Genomic DNA, 26,510 nt, shown 5'->3' with positions numbered 1-26,510 from the left:
TCATTGGCTGGCTCATATGTATGTATGTATGTATGTATGTATGTATGTATGTATGTATGTATACACACACACACACACACACACACACACACACTATATTAAGGCTGTAGTCAGTCACAGGTCCAATGCTTTTGTAAGTTCTGTGAGCAGTCTTGAACAGACTGCTCCTGAGACTTATAGACTGGGGAGGGCCTTGCAGTCTGCTGGGCTATTTTTTAGTCTGCTTCAGAAGACAAACAGGAGGACTTCTTACCTGTATCAAAACATTTAATAGAATAATCAGCTAATGCCACAAGGAACTCAGACTTCCTACGAAGATTAAAGGCCAGAGCTGTGCATGCTTGTGCTGTTCGCTGAACAAGATTAAACCTATTAAGAAACAGCTGCGTTAGTATCAGAAAGTCTACCAGTGATCATAAACTTTACAGTGGTGAAGTTCTCAGAGGGGAAAAAGAGACCTAGATAATCGTGGGCCAAAACCAGACAGAAGGTCTAAGAGACCCCCTGTGACTAATGAGAGCATTCCTACCACAGGCAAAATGTCAGGACTACGATAACCTCTCAGGAGTCATGCTAAGGGGCTGGATTCACTTCCTCAACTGGGAAGTCACTGTTAAGTTTTGGTTAATTTTTGTTAATAATTTGTTAATTGGGAAGCCACTGCTAAGTTTCTGTTATTCAGCATAGCAGAATTACAATTGCCCATGTCTTTTAGGAAGATGCTTCTGGAAGCTAAGACAACTGACAGATGGAGGGACAGAGAGGACAAGGTGGCTGTTGTGAAAGCTACTAGAGAAGCCCTTGCCCAGAGCTACAGGTACACACGAGATGTGCAGGACGGGCTGTGTTAAGCCCAGAGACACGGGTACACATGAGGACGCGCAGGACCAGCTGTGTCAAGCCCAGAGAGACCCGGCATGCATTAAACACAGGGCAAGAGAAAGAATAGGAGTTTCTCCAGTGTTAAATGATGATCAAAGTAAGAGGCCTAACAGGGCTGGGGGGTGAACTTGGGAGGACTGGGAACTAAATGTGATTGGGGTACGTTATGTGAAATGTCCAAATAATCAATGAAAATTGTATGTTAAAAAAAAAAGGCTAGGAAGCTTAAGAGTTTGTTGTGATAAAATGTGTGGGGAGTTCTTAAGAAAGCTTGACATGTAACTACATTTTCATTTACAAAACATTAAGCTTCTGTGCTTAGGAGAAAGGGCACAAGCTTGAGGATAGGGAATCTTAAATCTTATCTTAAAGATGTTAAGTTCTGGGCTGGAGAGATGGCTCAGTGGTTAAGAACACTGACTGCTCTTCCAGAGGTCCTGAGTTCAAATCCCAGCAACCACATGATAGCTCACAACCATCTGTAATGAGATCTGATGCCCTCTTCTGGTGTGTCTGAAGACAGCTACAGTGTACTTATATATAATAAATAAAAAAATCTTAAAAAAAAAAAAAGGGGGGGGGGTTGGGGATTTAGCTCAGTGGTAGAGCGCTTGCCTAGCAAGCGCAAGGCCCTGGGTTCGGTCCCCAGCTCCGAAACAAAACAAAACAAACAAACAAAAAAAAGATGTTAAGTTCTCCTTTCCGATCTGCCATCATGGGTGGAGCAGCCGACACAACACAGATTTTTGTGAAGACCCTTACAGGAAAGACCATCACGCTCGAGGCTGAACCCTCGGACACTATAGAAAATGTGTAGGCCAAGATCCAGGATGAGGAAGGTGTTCCTCCTGGTCAGCAGAGGCTGGTCTTTGCTGGTAAGCGGCTGGAAGATGGCCGTACTTTGTCTGACTACAACATTCAACAGGAGTCCACGTTCCATCTCGTGCTGAGACGTCGTGGTGGTGATCAGAAAAGGCAGAAGTCTTACCCCACCCCCAAGAAGGGTAAGCATAGGAGGAAGAAGGTCAAGTTGGTGGTGCTGAAATACTATAAGGGATGAAAATGGCAAAACCAGCCGACTTCGTCATAAATGTCCTTCTGATGAGTGTGGTGCGGGAGTTGTCATGGGTAGCCACTCTGACAGGCATTACTGTGGCAAGTGTTGTCTGACCTACTGCTTCAGCAAGCCAGAAGACAAGGAGTTGTGTATGAGTTAAGAAAAAGAAGGAACTGAAAAAAAAAAAGATGTTAAGTTCAAGGCCCCTATACAACATTCAGATCTATGGGATCCAAAAGATACTACACAGGCCATTTATGTCCTACACAGGCCATATATGTCATTTTAAACTTTCTAGGAGCTATGTTATAGTAAAGAAAAAGATAAAATTAATTTTAATATCCAAATCCTATTTCAATGTTTAATCAAATATTCCATTTTCCTTTCATACTAAGTCTTTGGTGTATATTTTAGCATTACACCTACAATGTATCTGGTCACCTTTTAAAGGCTCAAGAGATGTAAGCGGCTAGTAGCTACTGGAGAACTCAGCAGAGTAATTCTAGAAGCCAAATCTCAGTTAATAGAACACACATGACACCCGGTCACATAATGCCCAAGACTCCGCTGGTGATGAGATTATTAAAGAGAGCACTTGGAATAAGTAATAAATAAATAAGAGCACAGGAGGACGCAATCCCAGAGCAGGTGTCTGAGCAACACCAAGCATGGGGGCCGACACTGGAAGGAGCCAGCAAAGCAAGGGATGACACAGTCAGAGAGGTAGGGACAAACAGCAGAGTTTTAACTCGAAGCCTGAGGGAGAAGGGGAGATGGAATCATTCAGTGTTTCACTATACAACAAACTGAAAAGAGACCCTTGTGCTGGACATAGAAAGGACTGAAAGGGCTCCATGGGAGGAGTGCGGGGGTGGGGGAGAGGCTGCTGAGATGGCTCAGCAGTTAAAGAGCACTGGCCGCTCTTCCAGAGGTCCTGAGCTCAATTCCCAGTAACCACATGGTGGCTCACAATCATCTACAGGGGGAATCTAATGCCTTCTAAAGGCAGGTGGATGTATATGCAGAGAGCCCTCACATTAAATAAATAAAATTAAAAAGAATCATATCTGGTATCAGGACCCTGTGCTTACTGCTTAGTTAATGTTTACCCTTAAAACACACTTTGGTCTAAGGATTATTTTGAGCTGAAAACAATCAAGGGACCTATACAAACAAAGTTCTATGCTTTTCTAGTATTGATCTGTCTGGTCTACATAAATCTGAATAAACTTACAAGGGTGTCCCTCCTCCCCTGACTATCACAAAGGACAAAGGTCAATTAAAAGGTAGCCCCTTATCATCTTGGGGAAGGCACCAGAGAGGGATCAACATACCACATCTACCACTGTTCTATGTATGTTCACCTTCCCGCAGCTCACTGTCTTTCGAGAAGCAAGTCGTTTTCCTGTTCACTCCCACTCCTCTAAGGTTTTTTTTTTTTTTTTAAACATTTATTTATTTATTATGTATACATCATACAGCTTTCTGCCTGCATGTATGCAACTACAGGCCAGAAGAGGGCACCAGACCTGATTATAGATGGTTGTGAGCCACCATGTGGTTGCTGGGAGTTGAACTCAGGACCTCAGGAAGAGCAGACAGTGCTCTTAACCGCTGAGCCATCTCTCCAGCCCCTCCTCTAAGGTTTTATTGTTTCTGCTGCAAGTAATCTGGCACTTGGTGGCTCCCTGAACACCCACAGACACTCTGTCATAACCTGTTCTCTCCTTGTTAATCTCTTTTGCTTTAAGAACCCTGGCTCACAACTTAGGAGGGTACTTTTCCTCTCCTAGTACAGATAGCAAAGAGACGATGGACAAAACAAGCAGGGAAGGCCCAGGTGTGAAGGCCCAGGTGTGAAGGCCCAGGTGTGGAGGCCCAGGTGTGGAGGCCCAGGTGTGAAGGCCCAGGTGTGAAGGCCCAGGTGTGAAGGCCCAGGAGAGGCCGAAGGCATGGATAGGACGAGGGAGCAACCAGAACCACCATTTGGGAACAAGATGACAAGTTACAGATGGCTTGAACGTATTGGCATAATGGAGTCTGCAACGGGGGAAAAGAAAGAGAGGCTTTGGCATCTGCTTTCTCATAAATCAGGAGGCTGAGCAGTGAGAGTAAGATCTATATCCAACACAAGTAGGCAAAGAAATTGTAAAGCATTTGCAGCAGTTGCCGGAGCATGGCAAATAGCAAAGGAGCAAGGAACCACTAAGAATCACTGATGATGAAACGTGCTATTGTTAACGGGAGCCCTCACGCAGCATCTTGCTGTCCAGCAACAGGAGAAACTACAGGTGAGACTGCTAGGGAGGGTGAGGAAGAATGAGGGTGGGGCAGCCAGGGTCAATGCTATGTTTAGTGAGTAGAAATGATGGTTAGCAGATTTCTAACAGACAGCAAATAAATCTGTGACTTCCTCTCTTGGACTATCTGAGAGTAAGTTACCAAGGTCATGTTCCTGACCTAATCATCAAAGTCCTTCCACACCCTGCCAGGTGTCCCACAGCCTGACAGGAGGATGATGGGTGCAGACTCATGCCTTCCCCATGTCTCTTGTTTCCCTCCATCTGGAGGTTCTACTCCCTTTACTAACATTCTTGACTGTGATCTCTGTGACAGTTCCAGGACAATTTTGTTAGTGAACACCCCTACTAGCTAATGAATGACTCCATCTGGCTGCATCTGGGTTCTGTCTTTGTCAAGAACCACATAGAACTGTGCGCTTTTTTACTGTTCATCCGCCTTTATTGGTCCTATTAACTTTAATCGCTTGGTTTATACAGTGTGTGCCAGGCCTTTTCGTTTTACCCATTATTCTGTTTCTTCTATAATAAGATTTTGTGGTGAGGCTGGGGATTTCTCAGCGGCAGAATGCTTACCTGTGTGAAGCCCTGAGTTTGAAGCCCCAGCACTGGATGATAAAATAAAGAAAAGAATTTTGTAGGGAGAAAAAATTTTTTGACTGTGCCACATCCCAGTCCACATTAAAGTGCTGCTTATAGTAGGACTGCAGAGGTTGTGACTGGCATCAGGGGCATAACTCATCACTCTGTGTACTTATTTACTGCTCAGATTATCTCCTCCGTGGGCACCCCTGCAAGCTGGCTTTGTGTCCTGACAATCTTATTACTGTAGGGATAAGTTTTCTATGAAATGTTACAGGTTCATACCATAGCATGCCTGCCCCTGTACTGAAACTGGCCATTTCTGCAACGATCTCTGGTTTCTTTTATCAAGGATTAGTTCTTAGAATCTAAGAACTGAGCACAAGGTCTGTTCACTGCTCCTGGCATGCTGTCCTGGTTCTCTGACTGGACAATACTAGGAAAGATGTGCATGTGTAGTGTGCTCCTCCTCACATAGATGGCTGTTTATTTCTTCTCTATGCAAACCCACAGTTTATGCTGAAAAGTCCAACTTTAATCTAAAACCGAAGGGTTCACTCTAGCTTTCTTCGTCTCCTTATCTGAAGTCCTCCTGTGGTAAGCCAGACTCTTACTTTCCCAATATTTCTAATCTGATCACGGCTCTCTAAACCGACAGTGGCACTCGCCCCATGCAGACACTCTCTGACTGTTGCTGGTCATTCCCCTCCCACCTTGCCTCATGACCGGGCCTCACCATGGAGACTTAGTGATCGATCCTACTTAACTGCTTCTGGACCAAATAGGAAAGGAAGGAGGATGACTCCAACTCTGTGTGGTTCTTGGATCTAGTACACTGTAACAAAAAGGTCCAGAGGAAATCAAGTTTCTAAATCACCCAATGAAGTACTAGAACTTAATGACAAATAAGCGGTGATGGAAACTTAATTAAGAGAAAGTAAGCAGGTCTGGCGGGATGTTATCTCAGTGGATAAAGGGGCTTGCCCCTACACCTAACTGGCACGATTTCAACCCCTGGGACTCACATGGCAGAAGGTGGCAATCAACTCTCGGAAGCTGTCCTTTGACCTGCACATGCAAGCTGTGGCCTGATGTGTACGCGTACACACACAGACACACATAAAATGAAGTGCAATATAGAAATTGTAATGAAAAGAAAAACCAAGCAGGCAGGAACGGTGGCTTCCTGCAATGGGGAGGTTGAGGCAGGACCACTGCAGGGTCAAGAGGCCAACCTGGGGCATAACAAGACCTGGCCTCAGGAAGAAAACTCAGAGCTGCCAGCAACCCTGTAAACCACTTAAAGCAGCTTTCTAAGAACTCAGCAGGACTTTGTAAATCCTCGGTAAGTAACTGGAATAGTCAACGATCAATCAAGAACTCCCTAAATAATAAGGGACATATTGAAAGGCTCTGCTTACCTGTTTCCATGCAAGTCAAAAACATAGATGTTCCCCTGATGGTCCCCAGCAATGAAGGAATCTCCTGAGCCATCAAAAGCCACATTCAAGAACCGCAAGACTTTCGGATGGTATTCAGAGGTGCTGTGAACAACATTCACTATAATTCTGTCAAAACACAATTAAAACACAAAAAACAATCTAAATGTTACAATCTACACAAACCAGCTTTTGAGTACTGGGTTTTACTGAAGGCTTCCTGCCTGCTAATTCTTCCTACTGACGTTCCTTTTGTCCCTACATCAGTCTTATAAGGATTTCTAAACAGTTCAGAAAGCCATTCATTAGGAAGAAGCTGTACTGGCTGGTTTTGTGTGTCAACTTGACACAAGCTGGAGTTATCACAGAAAAGAAGCCTCAGTTGAGGAAATGCCTCCATGAGACCCAGCTGTAAGGTATTTTCTCAACTAGTGGTCAAGGTGGGAGGACCCGCACATTGCAGGTGGTGCTGTTGCTAGGCTGGTGGTCTTAGGTTCTGTAAGAGAGCAGGCTGAGCAAGCCAGGGGAAACAAGCCAGTAAGAAACATCCCTCCATGGCCTCTGCATCAGCTCCTGCTTCCTGACCTGCCTGAGTTCCAGTCCTGACTTCCTTTGGTGATGAGCAGCAATGCAGAAGTAAGCTGAATAAACCCTTTCCTCCCCAATTTGTTTCTTGGTCATGATGTTTGTGCAGGAATAGAATCCCTGACTAAGACAGAAGCTAACATTCATTTATTCTTTAAATACCAGAAAGCTTGCTACCTGTCAGAATAGAAGAAGCCAGACACTAGGGATAATGGAGACAAGGTTGTCACTTACAGTTTAGTAGCAAGGCCAACAGTAATAGGCACGTATAAACAGCATTACGATGCCTAGCAACAGGGTACAGAGTTCCTTTCTGTAACGTAAAACGCCCCGCCAAGCGTGAGTTGTAGCTCCACCTCTGAGACCTGTACAATGCCCTGGCAAGCGCGTGCTCTAAGGACTGTGCTCTTTGCTGTGCTCCTGCCCCTGACCTACGATAGTTAGCACTCACGCCACTCCTGTGCAGTACTTCATATCACTCCTTGAAAACCCATGAATCAGACTTCTACTCCAATGGTAAGAAATGAAGTTAATTCTTCAATATCATCCCATAGATACATTTAGTATGCACTAAAGCTATGTGGAAAATTCAAACATTTTAACCTTGGGCTTTAAATTACTCATACACGAATACAAGCGAACATAAAGGGGTACACATGGGGAAAAGATACACATAAATGTTGCTCACTGTGCACAGAGAACAGTGACATGGGTGGCTCTCTCCCCCTCTGCTTTCCTGAATTTGATACGTATTTGTTCATGATCATATTTGCGGGCAAACTTTGTACAGAATGTACAGCAACATTTATCTAGATTTACTATTTTTGGAGGAGAATTTCTGCGCTGTACATCTGCTGAAAAACTGTTTAGAAAACTGACTGGGCCAGTGGGATGGCCCAGCAGGTAAAGATGCTTCCCACCAAGCCTGGTGACTGGAGTTTGACCCCCTAGGCCCAAATGATGGAAGGAGAGAAAGATACCCATAGGTTGTCCTCTGACCTCCACAGATGCACCATGCTGTGCACACACCAAATGTAAGAATAAACTTGCGGCCCAAAACGTTCCTTTACTATAGAGTTGCACGCACCTGTAATCGCAGGATTCGGGAAGTGGAAGCAGGAAAACTGAGAATGTGAACACAGCCTGGGCTGTGCAGTGGGATCCTATCTCGAAAACTAGAATGGGAAAACAAAATCATGCATCGCCATTCGGGTCTTGAAGACCAGCACAATCCATTGTTTAAAATTACTTTGTGTGCATGAGTGCTCACACATGCCTGACACGTGGAGGTCACAGGACAACTTACAGGGGTTGGTGCTCTCCTACTATAAGGTACCCAGGGACTAAGCTGAAGAAGTCAGGCTTGGCTGCAAGCTCTCTTACCTTCTGAGCCCTCTGGCTTGCCCCCTTCCTTTATTTCAAGGATAGTATTTAACCATGAAAACGTTATCTTTTGTGTATGAATCTTTTAAAAACGATTTGTCTTTTGATTGAGTATATGTCTGTGCACCGTGCCCACGCCTGGTGCCTGCAGATGCTAGAAGAAGGTATTAGGTTCCCTGAGACTGGAGTTACAGAAGGTTGTGAGGTACCAAGCATGTGCCGGAAATTAAGCAAGAGCAACCAGTGCACTTAAGCTCTGAGCCATTTTTTCTAGTCCCTTGTATGTTGAGTTTTAATATTCCAAATTAAAATCTCATTTTCAAAACTTACAAAAGGATGCTACATTGATAAATGGATTAAACATTTTCCTCAAGGCTTCAGTGGTAAAGCACTAGTCTAATACGTATAAGACCCTAGGTTGAATCTTCTTCAGCAGTGAAAAAATTATTTTTCTTCAGGTTTATCTAAATATAGCTTTTTTAGATTGATCAGGGGCATAGAAAAAAATCCTACCTTACTGAATCTCGTGGTATTGAAAATACAAAAATTAAGCCACGCGTGGTGGTACACATCTGTAATCCCAGCACTTGGGATGTGCAGGCAGGATCACAAGTTTAAGGTCATTCTCAGCTAAATGCTGAGTTCGAGGCCAGAACTGACTAAAAGAGACCCTGTGCCAAAATAAATAAGGAAATAATAAAACAAAAGTTAATATCAGGGTATCTTTGGGTCTGATGACTCAGTCAGAAAAGTTCCTACTGCACAAGTATGAGAACCAACTGAGTTTGGATCCTCAGCACCGTGTAAGAGCTGGGCATAGTGGCCCACATCTGCAACCCCAGTGAAGGGGAGTTGGAAACAGACAGCTGCTTGGAGTTCACCCGCTATCCAGGCTAGCTAAAGCAATGAGCAGCAACAGTGAGAGTCCATGTCTCAAAAACTAGGGAGGAGAGACCTGATGCGGATCTCTGGCCTTTACAAGCACATCTACATATACACACATGAACGAACACAGACACACACACACACACACACACACACACACACACACACACGACCAACAGCCTTTTTTCTGTATCATTATAGTTTGGTGCCAAAAATTAAATGATTGTTCACAATATTAAAAATAACCAGCCATAGTGGCAAGGGCCTTTAATCCTAGTGGTCTGGCAGCCCAAGACGGAAGAATCACAAGTTCCTACCCAGCCTGCGCTACAAAGTGAGACCTTGTTTCACAAAAACCAAAGCCAGGCTGTCCTGACGGCTCAGCCAGTAAAGGTACTTGCTGACAAGCCTAATGACCCAAGTTAAACACAAACAAAAAGAAAGGAGTGTTTTTGTGGAGGCACAAACGAAAACTGCTCATTTTTTAAAAATCTTACACACTAGCTAGATACTCTGTGACAGCAAGAAATAGTAGATTGGCTATAGTTCTTAGACTTTTTCCAGGAGCCAAAAGTATGCTGCTTAAACGAACTCCACATTTGGAAATGAAAACGCTGAAGAATCTCCACTATTGACAAAATTGTTTATTCAATAGGTCGATGGGTCAATAGGCTAGATAAAGGGTAGATAGCCACCACGAACCACAGTGGCTGGCTAGTCAAATAAGTGGCTGATCCACTTATAACTGCACTTTCAGCCTACAAAAATGCTTAAAGTTTGATTTCTGGGGAAGCAACTAAAAAACAGAAAAGTCTCTAGGGAAACAAACCTCGAGACACGAACCCAAGTGATACCATGCAATCTAGGTGATCAGAAACACCAAGATCACTTAGACATGCACCATGGGAACCAAAATAAATGTATCACATGGGCAAAGACTCCCACTGACGTCACACAAGAGGCAGAATCTCAAACCAGACTGTCTACTCCAAACGGAATAAGAAGCACAGGCGGGTAAAAGTCTCCGCATTGTTGACAGTCCCAGCAACTGCAGAACGTAAGTTTGTTCCAGCACTGTTCCATAGTGCTTAGAAGTGTGGCCCACACTAGGCTCTCAACATTACAGATGTGTGCAATGTAATGACTTAAGGATGTAGAGCTTCGGCTTTTGGAGAGGTAGGTGGGCATTGCCTTCTTTGCTCCCATCACCTCCTGGCGTTTTTTTCCCAACTGGAAAGGACATTAATAAATCAAAGCAGGTGGAGTCTTGGCACTCAGCTGAACTGCAAATTCTTTTGCATAAATCGTAGAGCCTTCTCCTGCCTCCCTCTATAACCCAGGACCAGAATCTGGGACGCAATTGCAATCTATAGTTTCTGGAACTCCTCCTGAGGTCTCAACCCAGGGATGCAGCGCACGGCCAGAGTCAGAATCCCCAGGCCCGCATCCCTCTGCCACGCTATCCACCTCAGCCTCCCGCAGACCCGCCCCCTCGCTGGTCTCCACAGCCTGCGGCCTCACCCGTTGTGAGTGGCTGGCGATGGCTTGCGGTGCCATATCTTGCCGCTCTCCTTGTTGCCCAGGTTAGTGCTCTGCATGTCGAATCCCCCGCCCCCCCCCCGACTCTGGACTACAGCTGACCCGATGGGGTAACCGTCCCGAGAGCTTCCCAGCAGTCCCCGCGCGCACAACCCGGGAAATTCGAGCGGCCGCCGCGGGTCTCCGCCCCCAAGGACTGTACCAATTACGCGGGGGACGCCCTTTCTAGCTACAACCAATCAGAATTCGGATCAGCCCACTCCGCTCGGGCTATCCCTCCGCTCAGGATAATGGAAACGACCAACGACTTCTCTCTAGACTCCACCCCTTTCCTGAGGTTTCTCTCGTAACCCTGCGACCCAAAGGCTTCAGGGAGTTGTAGTTTTCTGAAGTCTGGGACTTCAGTTCTCAGACGCCTATAGAATCAAATAGACATCAAAAGTGTTTTTCTCCTGAGAGCCTGCTGCTTCCTGCATTTCGTTCTATATTGCGTTTAAAATAAGAGATTCATAGAAACAACTAATAGAAAGCAAAAGGCAAGCTGGTTGAGAATTGGAGGAGTTCCTTTCCTAGAACTTACATGCACTGCAGAACCCCACAGACCTAAATGAATTCCGTTTTGTTTTGTTTTTGTTTTTGCCGCACTCATCATGTTTTAATTGCGTAAATTTACGAGACGCTCCCACATTATGGTTTCCGGCCCACTGTTCACAATCTAGAAAAGCAAAAACGTCAAGAACCAGCTGCACTGGCATCGGAAATCTTTTTCACTTAGCAAAATTCACTTAGTGTTTCTCTAGTGCTTACAATGTGTGACTGATCCGCGTGCTTAACATACCAACTCGCTTAATTCACAGAGAAACAGTTTAGGTAATACTTTTAACTCCACTTCAGTGCTGTATGAGGTTGCAAATTAGTTTCTAATTAAATTGCCCCACATTTGGTATATAAAAAAGAAATTATGCCAGGTAGTGGTAGCACACGTTTTCAATCCCATTACTTGGGAGGCAGAAGCAGGCAGATCTCTGAGTTCAGGCTAGCCTGTTCTACAGGACTAGTTCCAGGACTGCCAGAGTTACTCAAAGAAATCCTGTCTGGAAAAACCAAAAAACAAATGAAGAGACCAGAAATTAATTCTCTCAGCATTCCCTGTCAATAGAGTCTGTCAACAAAGATTGTCTTCTTTGTCCAGGATAGCCACCTTCTGAAGCTTGTTGCAAATATCTCTGTACTTCTCTCATATATCAAAATAAACGAACAATCGTAAAGTAAAAATTGAATGAGGTCTTCAAAAGGGAATATAAACATTTTTAAGGAAAAAAAAAGATGTGAGTTCACCTCATTGCCTAGGAAAACGACCTTTTGCTCCTGATCAGTTTTGAGCTATAGTCCTCTGATGAAAATGTTGCTCCTGAGACTTAAGATATGTGTCACCAGACACCCTCGGGCTCTGCTCTAGACGTAGTAGATGCATATGTATGTATTTCCACCTTATTGTTAATAAGTCACGTAGCACCTGTAACACAGCTCTTGCCTTTCCTCAGCTTCAGTAGGAGCTTCCTACAACTGCTTACTTGTAGATCATCACTTCTGACCCACACGTGCTTCTATTTTCTTGTTTCCTTTGGGGCACGCATGCAAGATTGTTTGACTCTATCTGTGAGCTGAAATTCCCGTGTCCCTAATAAGGTTTTCTCTAAGTCTCAGAGCTTGACTTGCCATTTACTAAGGACACTTACAGTTGGTTTTAGGGTTCACAAGAATAGTCCAGAATAAAATTCTTAGATGAAACTCCTTAGCTTCAAGACTGGTGTGTGGGGGAAGGGGAAGCCTTTGATTTGCTACAGGTAAGCACTACCATTATCCCTACTTCCTTGGAAATTGGAGTAGGAGGAGAGACAAAATAGAATTATGATCTTTCTGCTCCTGAGCCCCATGATTTTCAACAACAGAAAAGCAACAACAAAAGAAGTGTTTGGTCAAGCATCATGACACACACCTGTAGTCCTAGCACTTGGGAGGCTAAGACTGGATGATTTCAAATTGGAGCCCATTCTGAGCCACAAAGGATACTTTGATTCAGAAAAAAAAAATCCTATGGATCATTAGTCACTAAGAGATAGACACATACTATATATATAAAGTGTATAATTGCATAAGTTTGACATAAGTACTCATCGTGAACCTACTACCAAATCAAAAGAATGGCTGTATCTGTCACCATAAGACTCCCTCCTATCTCTTTTTTGTGATCTTTTTCTATCCCCATCCTACTTGGTGTACTGACACGACTGGATGTTGCCTATTCCTCACATTAATTACTTACTAGACATTTATATAAATGGAGTCCTATTTGTTGGTATTCTATCTAAGCTCCACCCCCACAGCTACGGGGGGGGGGGACAGCCAGGTATGCTCCGCCCCACAGTTGCCCGGCAACAGCCAGCTGTGCCTGACTATAAAGGGGGCTGCTTGCCCCCTCCTCTCCCTCTTGCTCTCCCTTTGCTCTTTGTTCTTCTCTGCTCTTGCCCCTTTCCTGTCCCTTCTCTCTATCCCCCTCCTCCCACCCTCCACGTGCCCATGGCCGGCCTCCTTTCCTCTCCTCTCCTCCTCTTCTCTCATTAAACCTGTCCATGGGCTGGAGAGATGGCTCAGCAGTTAAGAGCCCCGACTGCTCTTCCAGAGGTCCTGAGTTCAATTCCCAGCAACCACGTGGTGGCTCACAACCATCTGTAAAGAGATCTGATTCCTTCTTCTGGTGTGTCTGAAAACAGCTACAGTGTACTCATATGTAATAAATGAATAAATCTTAAAAAAAAAAAAAACCCTCTCCACGTGGAACCATGTTGGCTTGGTGTGCTTTGTCCATACACAGGCTGAGATTTAAACCCCAGCATTGGCCCTAACACTATTCACCTTTCCCTTTCACCCTCCAACTGGATTCTTTTATATACCACAAGCTTGAAATTGTTCTTAAGAGAGTCATTGTTTTGTTGGGACACCAGTTAGTCATCATCTTCATTGCTAAGTACTGTTCCATTATACCCATATAATCTGTCTGTCCATTCGGGAACATTACCATGGTTTCCCGGTTTTCTTACTCTACATGAATGCTCCTTTTAGTTCTCTGGGAGGTGTTCCTGAGAGTGGAGCCATCGCCTCGTGTGGCAGGTATCAGTTTAGCTTTTCAGGAGACCTGCAGATGTGTGCAGCACACGTGCACTGCCCCCCCCAACCCCCAGAGCAGGAGTCCCGGTGCTCCTCATTTGTAATCAATCTCTGTCATTTTGTCCACTCTGGGAATATCATGGTATCCATGGTGATTTTAATTTCTTCTTCTGAAATGGCAAACGAGGCACAGCATCTCTTTATGCAAGCATTTGTGTTCTACGTGTGTTCTTGCTAAGTATCTGTTCAAATCCTTTATGTGTTCTTAATTGGATTGTTTGAATTCTTTTTTAAAGATTTATTTATTATATATAGTACTTATATATTATAGTACTTATATATAAGTATTATATATAACTGTCTTCAGACACACCAGAAGAGGGCACTGGATCCCATTATAGGTGGTTGTGAGCCACCGTGTGGTTGCTGGGAATTGAACTCAGGGCCTCTAGAGGAGCAGTCAGTGCTCTTAACCACTGAGCCATCTCTCTAGCCCGTTTGAATTCTTTTTTTTCCTTCTCCATCTTTATTAACTTGGGTATTTCTTATTTACATTTCAATTGTTATTCCCTTTCCCAGTTTCCGGGCCAACATCCCCTTAACCTCTCCCCCTCCCTTCTATATGGGCTTCCCCTCCCCATCCTCCCCCCATTACCATCCTCCCCCCAACAATCACATTCACTGGGGGTTCAATCTTGGCAGGACCAAGGGCTTCCCCTTCCACTGGTGCTCTTACTAGGCTATTCATTGCTCCTATGAGGTTGGAGCCCAGGGTCAGTCCATGTATAGTCTTTGGGTAGTGGCTTAGTCCCTGGAAGCTCTGGTTGGTTGGCATTGTTGTTCATATATAATTGGGCTTTGAGACTCATTCATATATCCTTGCTTCAAGCTTTCCTTTGTACAATCATTTGCTTTGCAAATACTTTTCTAGTCTGTAGCTTGTATTTCCACTTAAAAAAAAAACAAACAAACAAACCAGTGTTTGTCAAACAGATGATATTAATGAAGACCAACCTATCAGCGTTTCATCTTTGGAGGGATTTTTTGTTGTTGTTTTTGGTTTTGTTTTGTTTTTTGGCAGTTCTTTAACTTTATTTGACATTGAGCAGGTTAGTTCTCATCCACATTGACCGTCTGTAGATTTTTGAATGTGTAACAGGCACGTAAGTTACCAGTGTGTAGAGCTTGTTTGGTGAATCCTCATCCTTGTTACGCTTTCTGGATAAATGTACTCAGAACATTCCTTATTCCTTTGGCCCAGACGGCTTTATTGAGCCTGGTGTCTATGCGCACATGCGGAGTCCCCATCTCCTTCATGGCGAATTTCCGAACTTCTCTGAGTGCCTGAGGAGCACCCTTCTTGAAGCCCACTCCATGGATGCGCTTGTGAATGTCAATGGTGTATTCTAGGGTCACCACCTCATTGATGGCAGAACGGCCCTTCTTCTCGCCACCCTTCTTTGCGGGAGCCATCGAGCCTGCCCGCTCCGCTTTGGGAGTGGATGGAGTGGGATTTCAGAGCCACGACCCCTCAACCATACTCACACTTGGAGGGAGTTTTGGGAACCATCTTTAGGAAACCTTTTCCTATGGAACTGGGGGGATGGCTCAACTGGTAATGGGCTTGCTGTGCTGAGTTGGGCATGGTGCTACACATTTATAATCCTGGTGCCGGGGAAGTAGAGACAGGCAGATCCCAGGGTCTCCATGGCCAGTAAGCCTTGCCTACACACCCATGAGTAAAAACGTACCTACCCAGCCAGCACTCTAGTCCTCCCATAAACCCTCAACTCCATCTCTTTCCCCTCTATAATGGGATCTGATGCCCTCTTCTGGTGTGTCTAAGGACAGTAGCAGTGTACTCACATACAGCAAATATATCTTTAAAAAAAAACCCTGAATTTAAAAAAGAAAACAAACTAAATTGGGGGGAGGGTGAGGTGAGAGGGCTACTTAAAAGAATTTAAGGGTTGGACTGGGCAGACCGGCCAGCTGGTAAACCTTTTGCTATCCAAGTGTGAGCACCCATGTTTGGATGCCCCAAACCAAACCAGAAGCTGAGCATGCTGGTGTGAGTTGTAATTGCTGCACTGCTGTGGTGAGATGGGAGTGGAGACAAGAGAGTAACCAAAACACGTACAGGGAGCAGTAAGAACAGTTTGTCCCAAACAAGGTAGAAGGCAAAGACTGACACCTGAGAGGTTGTCCTCTGGCCTACATGCACACACTATGGCTCACATATACACACACCACACACACACTCATGCATGTGAAAAGAACACACACATACATGTGCATACGTCCTGTGCACACCTACACATGTGCACAAAATTAAAAGAAAGAAGTTTGAATTTGAGGTTGGGGAGGGAAGGGGCTGTCATTTCCAATGAGAACCAATGGATTTGGAGTTGGCCAGGGCAGTCACTGAACAAGTCACGGCAAGCTGTCTGACACTGATACATTGTGTAGGAAGGCTGACATTTCGAAAGAAGCCGTTCTGTTTCATCAGGACAAAGTCTGTGTGGCGCTGCCAGCTAATGCAAACCCAGGCAATGTTTTCCATTCCACTGATGACTCAGCTCTGTGACCTTGTGAGAGGGACAAGAGAGGCAGAAGCCACTCTAGGCAAATCAGGACATGGGCCACTTCCCCCACTTCTTTCATATGAGTCAGAAACAGAGAGAGAGAGATTGAATATTTATGCCTAGGTGTTCTCATAAAACATGCATGAAAGCAAGCAAGAGCGGCATTTCATGTAGAATGCAAAGGATTTGGCACTTACAGCTGAAAGTGTACGATATCCCAGGATGGGACAGAAACGAGCTGCTGATTGTGACAGGCAGCAAGTCCGTGTCCACGTACGAGAAGACGACTGCTGACATAGATTGGGTTTTTTTTTTTTTTTCCTCTTCTCTTTGTTGTTTCTTGGTTTAGTTTGGTTTTCAAAGCAGAGTTTCTATGAGTAGCCCTGGCTGCCCTTGATCTTGCTCTGTAGACCAGACTGGCCTCAATCTGCCAGTCCCTGTCTCTGGAGTGCTGGGATTAAAGCCGTGTGCCACCGTGCTTAGTTTAGATTGGGGTGTTTAAAAAGACCTCAAGGAAGGGTGAAGTTTTCTATTCCATAAGAGAATGGGCTGTGCCTGTAATTTCTGCTCTTCACAGAGCTGGAGAGAGGAGGAAGGTACAGAGTTAGCAGCCTCTGTCATACTTAAAGCTGTCCTGAAAGGCCAGGCCAGTCTAAGACTCGGTTCTTAGTCACACTGCATAATACTCCATCTTGTGGGAGATATGATTTTATGATTCCCCAGTATTGGCGAATGGTTTTTTAAAGGATAGACAGAAAAAGGAGCCTTAACCGTGCTATTGGGGACATTAGTATAGCAGCTCAGGAAAATGCTCTCAGTCGAGGCTAAACCTTCAACATTGTATTACCAGCTCTACCTGAAGACCTGGCCGATGGCTTCAAAGAGGATGTTGGGAATATTTCCTACGGCATGGAATAATTAACCTGATTCACAGGCTTCTAACAGCATCTGCAGGCTCAGAGGGCAAGCCATCAATCAAGCACAACAGGACGCTAGTAAACCACGAGTAAAGCTCCTGTAATTGCTGTAAGGAAAGAAGATACTTTGACTGAGGTAAGTGTTAATTATCCAGGAAACTGCTCTAGTGCCCCAGTCGGAGGAGAGTACACAGAGAAGCCATCCACCCACGCAAAGATGACCTAGAAGAAAGCTGTTTCTAACCCTTCTTCTCCAATGTTGTCACATCTCAACTGCTATTCAGGATCTCTCTTTTTCCATGTAGCCTTCTTCAGTGGTAAAACTCAGTTTATTCTTTTTTTTTTTTTTTTTTTTCGGAGCTGGGGACCGAACCCAGGGCCTTGCACTTGCTACGCAAACGCTCTACCACTGAGCTAAATCCCCAACCCCCCAGTTTATTTTTGATGAACTATGAGCGAGGTGTCCGTGTCCTCGTCTGTGTCCGTGTCCGGGTGTGCGGGCGTGTGTTCGGGCGTGTGCGTATGCTCTCTTGTGCATGTACTTGAAGGGGAGAGGTCAATCTCAAGTATTGCTCCTCCAGTACTGTTCACCCTGTTCTTCAATGTGGGATCTCTCTTTGGCCTGACGCTCCCCAGGTCTGAGATTACAAGCACGTATCACCGTGTCAGCTTTTCGTGTGGGTCCTGGGGATTGAAAGCAGGTCAACATGCTTGCAAGTGAAGTACTTTATAGACTGCGCTCTCTCCCGGGCTCATTTTTGTTGTTTTTATGTACTGGTGAGTTTGGGAAGTGCTGTACACACTAGTGAGGAAAGTGAGAGAGTATCCAGTGAAGTATTTGATCAAATCGACAGACATTAGAAGTACTGTCTTTTTTAGGAATGTCCAACGCCAGCCGCTCAGACTACCTAACTAACCCTGCAGAGAACCCTGTGCAGAGGAGTGAGGGTAAGCGCGCCCAATAGGACTTACACTGACTGGCATCTGTGGCTCCACCATTTTTCTTTTCTTTAGGACTTTTAAAAAATTCACTAGGGCTCTTCCCGTCTCTTTGGCCTTGACGGTAGAATCAAGATGATGAAGGAGCGTCATCCTTTGGAAAGCGTCTCAGTAAGACGCGCACACGCCGTGCCGCTGCTGTGGCTCTAAGGCCTACGACCTTCAGAAGTCGACCTGTGGCAAACGTGGCTACCCTGCCAAGCACCAGAGGAAGTATAACTGGGCTGCCAAGGTCAAGAGACCAAACACTACCGGGACTGCTCGGGTGAGGCACCTAGAGATTGTCAGCTGCAGATTCAGACATGGATTCCGTGAAGGAACAACACCTAAACCCAAGAGGGCAGCTGTTGTAGCATCCAGATCATCTGGAGGATTTCAATCGGTCATAAAATAAATGTTCTGGTTTCAAAAAAAAAAAATCACTTGCTCTTTTATTTTAAATACCATGGAGTCTTGTGTTTACATTAAGTAGAAACCTCTCATTCAGTATCTCATCTGTTCGTCTACCAACACGCTTAGAGTGATCATCTCTTTTAGTAATTATTTGGAAAATATGGATTAGAAACTCAGACATGGGACTCTACCTGTGTTCTTTGAATCCAAAGTTTATAAGGACTCTTACTTTGGGCAAAGAATTTAATGTCTCTGTGTCTTGATTACTTTATCTGTAAAAATCAGGATAATAAGGGGGTTGGGGATTTAGCTCAGTGGTAGAGCGCTTGCCTAGGAAGCGCAAGGCCCTGGGTTCGGTCCCCAGCTCCGAAAAAAAGAACCAAAAAAAAAAAAAATCAGGATAATAATGGTACCTTACCCTGGAACTATGAGATTCAGAACAGTGTGTGGCATGCGTGTGGGTGATGGGCATTAGGGAAGTCCTGCTCAAAAGGGTGCCATATAAATGTTTAGCAGCTGGCTTGCTGGGCTAAAGAAAAAAAAAAGACCCAACTGTGGCATTTATATTCTGGCAATTCTGTGGTGTAAATACTCCTGCCTTGACCAATTTCAAGCTACCAAAAGGCCTCCCCGACTAAAGAGTTGAGCTTCAATAAAGGTTTGTCAGACATAGAAAACCACAAGCTAACAGATGATAAAATGTGGCATTAAAAACTAAGACATATTTGTTACATCTTAAACTTATATTTTAACGAGAGCTTGTTACTTAGTTTTTAGTAACAGCTGTGTTTAGTCATTGACTCAGGGCATCCCTGAGAGAGTGTCATAGCTTGTTGATGCCACTTCAGATAGCGCACAGCTCACTCACTTGGCCATTTAGTCATTTTATTCAGCTGTCTTCTAGTGTCTAACAGACCACCTCAAAATGTACTGTCGTAAAAACAGTGATTTCCTATTTCTCACACTTTTGTGTATCTCTCCTCAGTCAAACACTTCTGGTCTACGTGGTACAGCTTTGGTCATTCATGGTTGCATTTAGTTTGTAGCTCAGATGGGGTTAGAACATCTGGGATAGTTTCTCACCCACCCATTTCTATCCCTCCTCTCTCTCTTCATGGGGGTCTTTCACCATTTTGTATGACTCTGGCTTCTAAGTGAGGGACATTACAATAGGAATGGCACAGAAGCGTGTCCTCAAGTCCACAACTGATACAGGAAGGAACTGTGTAAGTGCAGGAATCCTGGAGGCATTTTCTTTGAGCCTGACTCTTATTCTATATCCCTGAGGCTCTTGAGCTCCGGGTGTTTCTCGTGCCTTCACCCTAAGTACTAGGATTACCCATGTGAACCACCAGGCCTGGCTAAGAAACAACTTGTTAGAAGTTCTTTGTATAATAGTTTTTCACAGATGTCAGCAGGAAGTCCCAGAGGGACATCTGGAAGGAGTATGCAGAGAAATGAATCATCTTGTATTGGGTGGGGGGTTGTCTTGAGAAGGCTAGGCTAGTTCCAGGCAGCCTTGGCAGGTAAGGAGACTAGGCCTAAGAACTGGGCAAGTCCAGGCAAGCACAGGCAAGTTAATTACTAATAGAGAAACCCCAGATCCAGCCTTTACACTCTGATAATGGTTCCAGAATACCTAGAGATAGAGCAAGAGAAGGCCACCTACCTGGGATTTCTTCACAACGGTTTCCAGCCTCTACACCCTGGCAATGGCTCTGGAATGCCTAGAGATAGGGTAAGATAAAGTTCATCTACCCCAGAACTTTAATGTGCTCTAAATAGAGCCTGGGAACTCACTTGATTGTCTCTGTCTTGGTAATGGGAGACCCCAGCGTGCTGGACTTCTACAGAATAAAACACTCTGCATTTATATACTATTTGAGTCTGGGGTATCATTCTTCAGCAAATCATGGACCCTTACAGTCTTAGGGGCGTGTGTGTGTGTGTGTGTGTGTGTGTGTGTGTGTGTGTGTTCTGGAGTAAGTATACAGCTACAAAAGGAAGAGGGGGTAGATAAGCATCATCAGTGTCACACATAACCGCAAGCTTCTCATAGGGGTGATTTTACCCCATCTACTCACAGGGTATTGAGAAGACCTGCAACACATCAGTTGTCATAACTGGGGAAAGATGTTGTGGTGGCCCAAGGATGCTACTGACTGAGCGGTGGCCCCAGTGCATAGGTCACAGCCTCACAAAGAGCAAACCAAATCAAACTGCAACCCCTCTGAGACACCATGGGTTGCAACCTCACACAGGCACAGCACTGACTGTTGAGTATGTACACTTCCTCTTTCCAGCACATTTCCCCTATTGCTTTTGACAGCATGAACAAAATGTAAAATTATCCCTAAGCTCTCGAAATGTGCACTCAGCCTATTTGGATTGCCTTCAAACAAACACGACAGATGTAGCATTTTGGACTCAGATGCCTTGCCAGTCAGGCATATGAACGTTTGCACATCAACAGCAATAACGTCCTGTGACTAAAGGAGTCTGGGCTTGTTCTGTTCACTAAATCTCTGGTGACCTTATTTCCCCCTAACTCTCTGACATTCTTTGCACTACTCTTTCCTCTCTCCTTGAACAGTTTGATTTCTTAGGATACAAAGGTTTCCTGTGCTCTGCTTTGATTGAATGGGGTGATAACCATTCATCAGTTAATAGTTGCTCATTGAGCTGCTACTGTGAAAAGGAGCTGCTCATTGGACTGTAGTAGTGAATGAAACAAAGTTCATTTGCATAGAGCTTGTTTTCTAGTTAGACAGACTAGTGTTATATATATATACAGGAATTCTTGGCCAGATCTTAGCACCAGGCTTGTGTTTCTTCCTGTGGAGTGGACATTAAATCCAGTCAGAAACAGTTGGCTACTCCCTGGACAGTCTTGCCACTATCACATCCAGGTGCAATCTCTTACCACCCTAGTCACTGCAGTGCACAGAGGTCACAGCTGGGTGAGACCCTGGTGACTTCTTTCCCTCACCAGCAGCTGCACCGCACCTTCCAGTACTGTGAAAGCTGTGTCCCTTTAAAAAGTTGGTCTGGGCACATACTCTTTTTTTTCCTCTGCTTCTCTGTTTGAAAACTCCTGTTTTATATTGTAATTCACATCCTTCGTTCTCTTGCCCAGGGATGTTGGCAGTCACAAGTACTCATAAAAATAGTGTGCCCCTCATTCTTTGTTTACAAATATGACTGTCTGTTTGACCAATTATCTCCTACATATACACATTTCATTTCTGTGGAGTATGTTGCAATTACAAATAATACAACATTACATTACCTTATATTTGATTCCTTGTACAGTATTTTTTTATACTGTTACAGTTTTGTTTCTAATGTCCAGAGTTTTCATCTGTCTGTCTGTCCGTCCGTCCGTCCGTCCATCCATCCATCCATCCATCCATCCATCCATCCATCTATATCATGCTTTTGTGGAGCTATCTACATGGCTCTTCCTGACTCTTACTCCCTCTCCTCATGTGCTTGGCCACATTGGTCATGTTAAGGGCCTTCTCTGATGCCTTACAGGTCTTTCTATCTCCCTAGTGCATCAGCTTCCCCTTCTGTCTTAGTCAGGGTTTCTATTCTTGCACAAAACATCATGACCAAGAAGCAAATTGGGGAGGAAAGGGTTTATTCAGCGTACACTTCCACATTGCTGTTCATCACAAAGGAAGTCAGAATGGGAACTCACGCATGGTAGGAGCCTGGAGGCAGAAGTGGATGCAGAAGACACGGAAAGATGCTGCTTACTGGCTTGTTTCCCCTGGCTTGTTCAGCTTGCTTTCTTATGGAACCCAGGACTACCAGCCCAGGGATGACACCACCCACAATGGACCCTTCCCCTTAGATTACTAACTGAGGAAATGCCTTACAGCTGGATCTCATGAAGGTATTTTCTCAAGGGAGGTTCCTTTCTCTGTGACAACTCCAGCTTGGGTCAAGTTGACACACAAAACTAGCCAGTACACCTCCCCACCAAATATCCAGTCTGTTGTTTAACCATCTAGAGCCCCTCCGTGGCTCTAGAGGTCTCACTGAGGCCTTTCCTGACCAGCACAAGCTTCCTCCTGTTGGTCTTTTCCTCAGCATTATTCAGCTCCTCACCTATTACACATTGCTTGTGCCTTTCAATGGCCTCTCTGCCTGCTGTGGAAAGTAAGCTCCAAAGGGGCGGAGGTAACCGGCAAGGGTTAACTAGCTGGAGGAGTGCTTGGTACACAGCACACTTTGAACAAAACATTGTTAAATAAACAAGTGAATGTGTACCACCATTGGCTTTAGTAGATCATGGCTTAAGTATTACATAAGCTCTTGATAGCAAACAATCAGCTATATCAGGTTTTTGTTGATGTTTTTTGAGACAGGGTGATGGATTTGAGCTGTGGGACTTGGGATTGAGGGTCTCGAGGAGCTGGAAGGTTTAAGAAAATGTGTGGAGATGGAGGCAGAACATCTTCACTGCGTTATTAATTAATTAATTATTGTCTTAAGGAGTGAAGGCAAAGGTGACAAGCTTACCTCTGGAATCCCCAGATATGTGGCGGCGGCCATTCTGTACTGACTCATAACCCCTGATGTTTGGCGTTCCCTCTTGGCACTGTTGGATATCCATATCAGCATCACGTTGTCTAAACATAAAGTGGCCCTACCTTCCTCTGCTCCATCCACAGGGCTCCACTCTGCGTGTAGTATAGGCTAGCCTTGAATGTGCTGTATATCCTCCAGTAGCTTAAACTCAAAGTCAGTCTCGTCTCATCCTCTTGACCCTTGTGACTCTGGTTGTGCATCACACCAAACTGTTATGCGATTTCTCTGCCGCTCCTACTGAATTTACTATTTACTTATTGAATTATTACTATTTATTATATTGTTATTTTTTATTTTTCTAGACAGGGTTTCTTTGTGTAGCCCCGGCTGTTCTGGAATTAGATCTCTAGACCAGGCTGGCCTCGAACTCAGAGATTAGTACACAGCACACTTTGAACAAAACATTGTTAAATAAACAAGTGAATGTGTACCACCATTGGCTTTAGTAGATCATGGCTTAAGTATTACATAAGCTCTTGATAGCAAACAAACAGCTATATCAGGTTTTTGTTGATGTTTTTGAGACAGGGTGATGGATTTGAGCTGTGGGACTTGGGATTGAGGGTCTCGAGGAGCTTGGAAGCTGCTTCTGCCTTCCAAGTGCTGGGATTAAAGGAGTTCACCACCATTGCTGGGCTCCTTCTGCATTTATAAATAAAATAAAATTACCTGGTTATTGTGAAGACTTATTGAAATTATACATGTAAGGGACATAGGTCAATGCCAATCAAATTTACACACTCAATGAATGTTAGCTGTGAGTAAAAAGTTATTACTGTGGGAAAATGTATATACAGATATAATGAAGATGTTCATTATAGAGCCATTCATAGCATTGGGAGATAAGTTTCAAAGTTTGGAAAATAGTCTCAGATCATACAGAGATAAACACACAGAGATAAACACACACACACAGAGACACACACATACACAGATAGATACATACACATACAGAGATACAGATACACACAGATAAATACATAGAGACAAACACACACACACACACACACACACACACACACACACACACACACACACACGCACACACAGTTACCCACATGATAATACAAATTTTGCTATTCCTCTCTTCTTGGAAATTCTCCTCCTCTGCCAAACCTTCTTTTAATACTTCCCAATAAACATCTTCCCTTATCATTTTTTTTGAGGTGGGGTCTCACAATGTAGTCCAGGCTCGTCTGCTACAGCTTCTCGAGCATTGGAATTCTAAATACACTCCAAACAAATTCTCTCACCCCTATCATTTTAAACAACAAAAAAGCACACTCTTGCTTCCATTTTGCTGTTTCTTGGTGATGGTGGGAAGAGACACCAACCAAGTCTGTGCAAAGGTCAGGGCTCTTTCCAATGCTTCCTTCTCCAAATGTGTTTCCAACTTCCACCTGAAGGGCTTCTTTATGTCGTTTCAAAGGGCTTTGTATCTTAATTCCAATAGAACCTCCATATCATAATTAATAAATTCAAGGCCCATAGAAAAGAGCCCTCTGCATTCAAATCCACCTCACATTTAAACAGTTTTTGATTCAGACAGAAGTCACTTCCAATACACATAGAACTTTCCCAGTACATACCAGAAGAGTACTGGTAATTCTTGCTCTATTTTTTTTTTTTTTTTTGTGCTACTGCAAAAAGCTTCACTTCTTGGCATAGATTTAAGCAGTTAGAACAGGTACATCATAATTGGCAGTCATCCAGCTCTTATTCATCACCCCACTAAATGTCCCTTTTAGAGAGGAATCTTGCTCTATTTCTGAATGTAAGCTATGGGTCGTTAAATATCTGTAATTATTGCTTGAATTGATGTTATTTTGATTCTTTGTATTTGTAGGAATTGTTTAAGTCAAATGTTAAGCTTGTTTTCTGTTTGCTTTTGTTTTTCTTGTTTGTTTTTTCTTCTTCTTTGAAACAGGGTCTTACTGTGCAGCCCTGTCTGGTCTGGAACCTGATACACAAACCTGGCTGACTTCAAATTCGCAGAGAATTCTCTGCCTCTTAGTGCTGTGATTAAACACTTACACCAACATGCCCTACTTTTTTTCTTCCCCTCCCTTTGAGACAGAGTTTCACTATATAACCCAGGCTGTCCTCACACTTGTGATCCTCCTGTCTCAGCATCCTGAGGACTGGAATTACAGCGTGTACTGCCAGACTTAGCTTAGAAATTACTTTCTTCCCAATACTTTCTACATACACTCCTTTGTTCAGGCGGTCTGGCCTATGCATCTGTTAAACACTGAATGCCTCCTGTTCTCCTTTTGCCAAGCAGAACCCAACTGGTACTCACCAGAGGCTTTGGACTTTATAGTCTTTCCATTTGTCACACAGGCAAGGCACAGTCATGACAAAACAGAAAAAGGGCTCTGTAGCCAGATTTAAGTGGATTTTTCAATTTTGTATTTAATTCTTAAAAATTTGTGTTTGCATGTGTGCGTATGTGTCTGTCAATGAGTACACACGTGTGTGTGTGTGTGTGTGTGTGTGTGTGTGTGTGTGTGTGTGTGTGTCTGCCATGACACACATGTGACAAACAGTGCCAAAAGACAACAGGTAGGTAGGTATTCTCTACTTCTAGTGTATGGGGTTCCAGATATCCAACCCAGACTATCAAACTTGGCACTTTTAGATTTTGAGGTTCGTTTTCACCCTGTAGCCCAGGCTAACTCACACAGAATCCTTCTGCTTCAACCTCTCAATGGCTGGAATTATGAGGGAGAGTTGCTTTGCCCAACTCTATGGATTTGGTGACAACTGTGATCTCAACATTTGATGTGACTCTGAGGACTCTCCCTGCTTTCCAGTTTGCATAATTACAGTACTCATCTATGGGTATTAATATGTTAAGCAAGATAACATATGCAAAGTGGAAGTGTAGAACCTGGTAGGCTCTTCAAGCAAACTCAGTGTAGGCACCAGGTAAGACGAATCTTTTGGGGGTGCCGGGTGTGTGTGTGTTTGTGAATCAGCTTAGTGAATTGTCCACACCACACAAACAGCCCAGAACAGAAGAAGGAATGGAACTGCTTTTTAACAGACTGACTTTATAACGCATGTATGCATACAAGGATGTGTTAGTATGTGTGTACACTACAAAGACATCAAGAATAATAAATAAATACTGTGTACATTGTGAGGCAGTCTCTTTATCTCCTAGAGTGTCAAAGTTTGGACGGTTCCCATAG

The 26,510-nt window shown here is 44.1% G+C and overlaps 1 protein-coding gene and 2 pseudogenes across 4 annotated transcripts in view; 2 read left to right on the top strand and 1 right to left on the bottom strand.

The window, feature by feature from the left end:
* The window catches only part of Tbc1d31 (TBC1 domain family, member 31), a 79,382-nt gene that overhangs the window by 50,605 nt on the left and 2,267 nt on the right, over positions 1-26,510 (bottom strand). Inside the window, exons 1-3 of one of the 4 annotated variants that reach the window (NM_001134842.1) lie at positions 10,635-10,794; positions 6,243-6,389; positions 254-369 (exon numbers count right to left, since the gene is read on the bottom strand). In NM_001134842.1, coding sequence (NP_001128314.1) covers positions 254-369; positions 6,243-6,389; positions 10,635-10,711 — 340 coding nt within the window. In that variant the 5' untranslated portion in view covers positions 10,712-10,794. Of the gene's footprint in view, positions 1-253; positions 370-6,242; positions 6,390-10,634; positions 10,795-26,510 lie in introns of those variants that run through there. The other 3 variants (XM_087556473.1, XM_087556474.1, XM_087556475.1) reach the window with 3 other exon arrangements.
* Positions 1,579-2,116, top strand: Rps27a-ps10 (ribosomal protein S27a, pseudogene 10; annotated as a pseudogene).
* Rpl37a-ps14 (ribosomal protein L37A, pseudogene 14) lies at positions 16,581-18,740 on the top strand (annotated as a pseudogene).

Source organism: Rattus norvegicus, chromosome 7 (assembly GCF_021556685.1).
Source record: "Rattus norvegicus strain SHRSP/BbbUtx chromosome 7, alternate assembly SHRSP_T2T, whole genome shotgun sequence".
Taxonomy (NCBI): domain Eukaryota; kingdom Metazoa; phylum Chordata; class Mammalia; order Rodentia; family Muridae; genus Rattus; species Rattus norvegicus.
The sequence above is the reverse complement of the archived record's forward strand: the minus strand, read 5'-3'. Positions and strand labels throughout refer to the sequence as shown.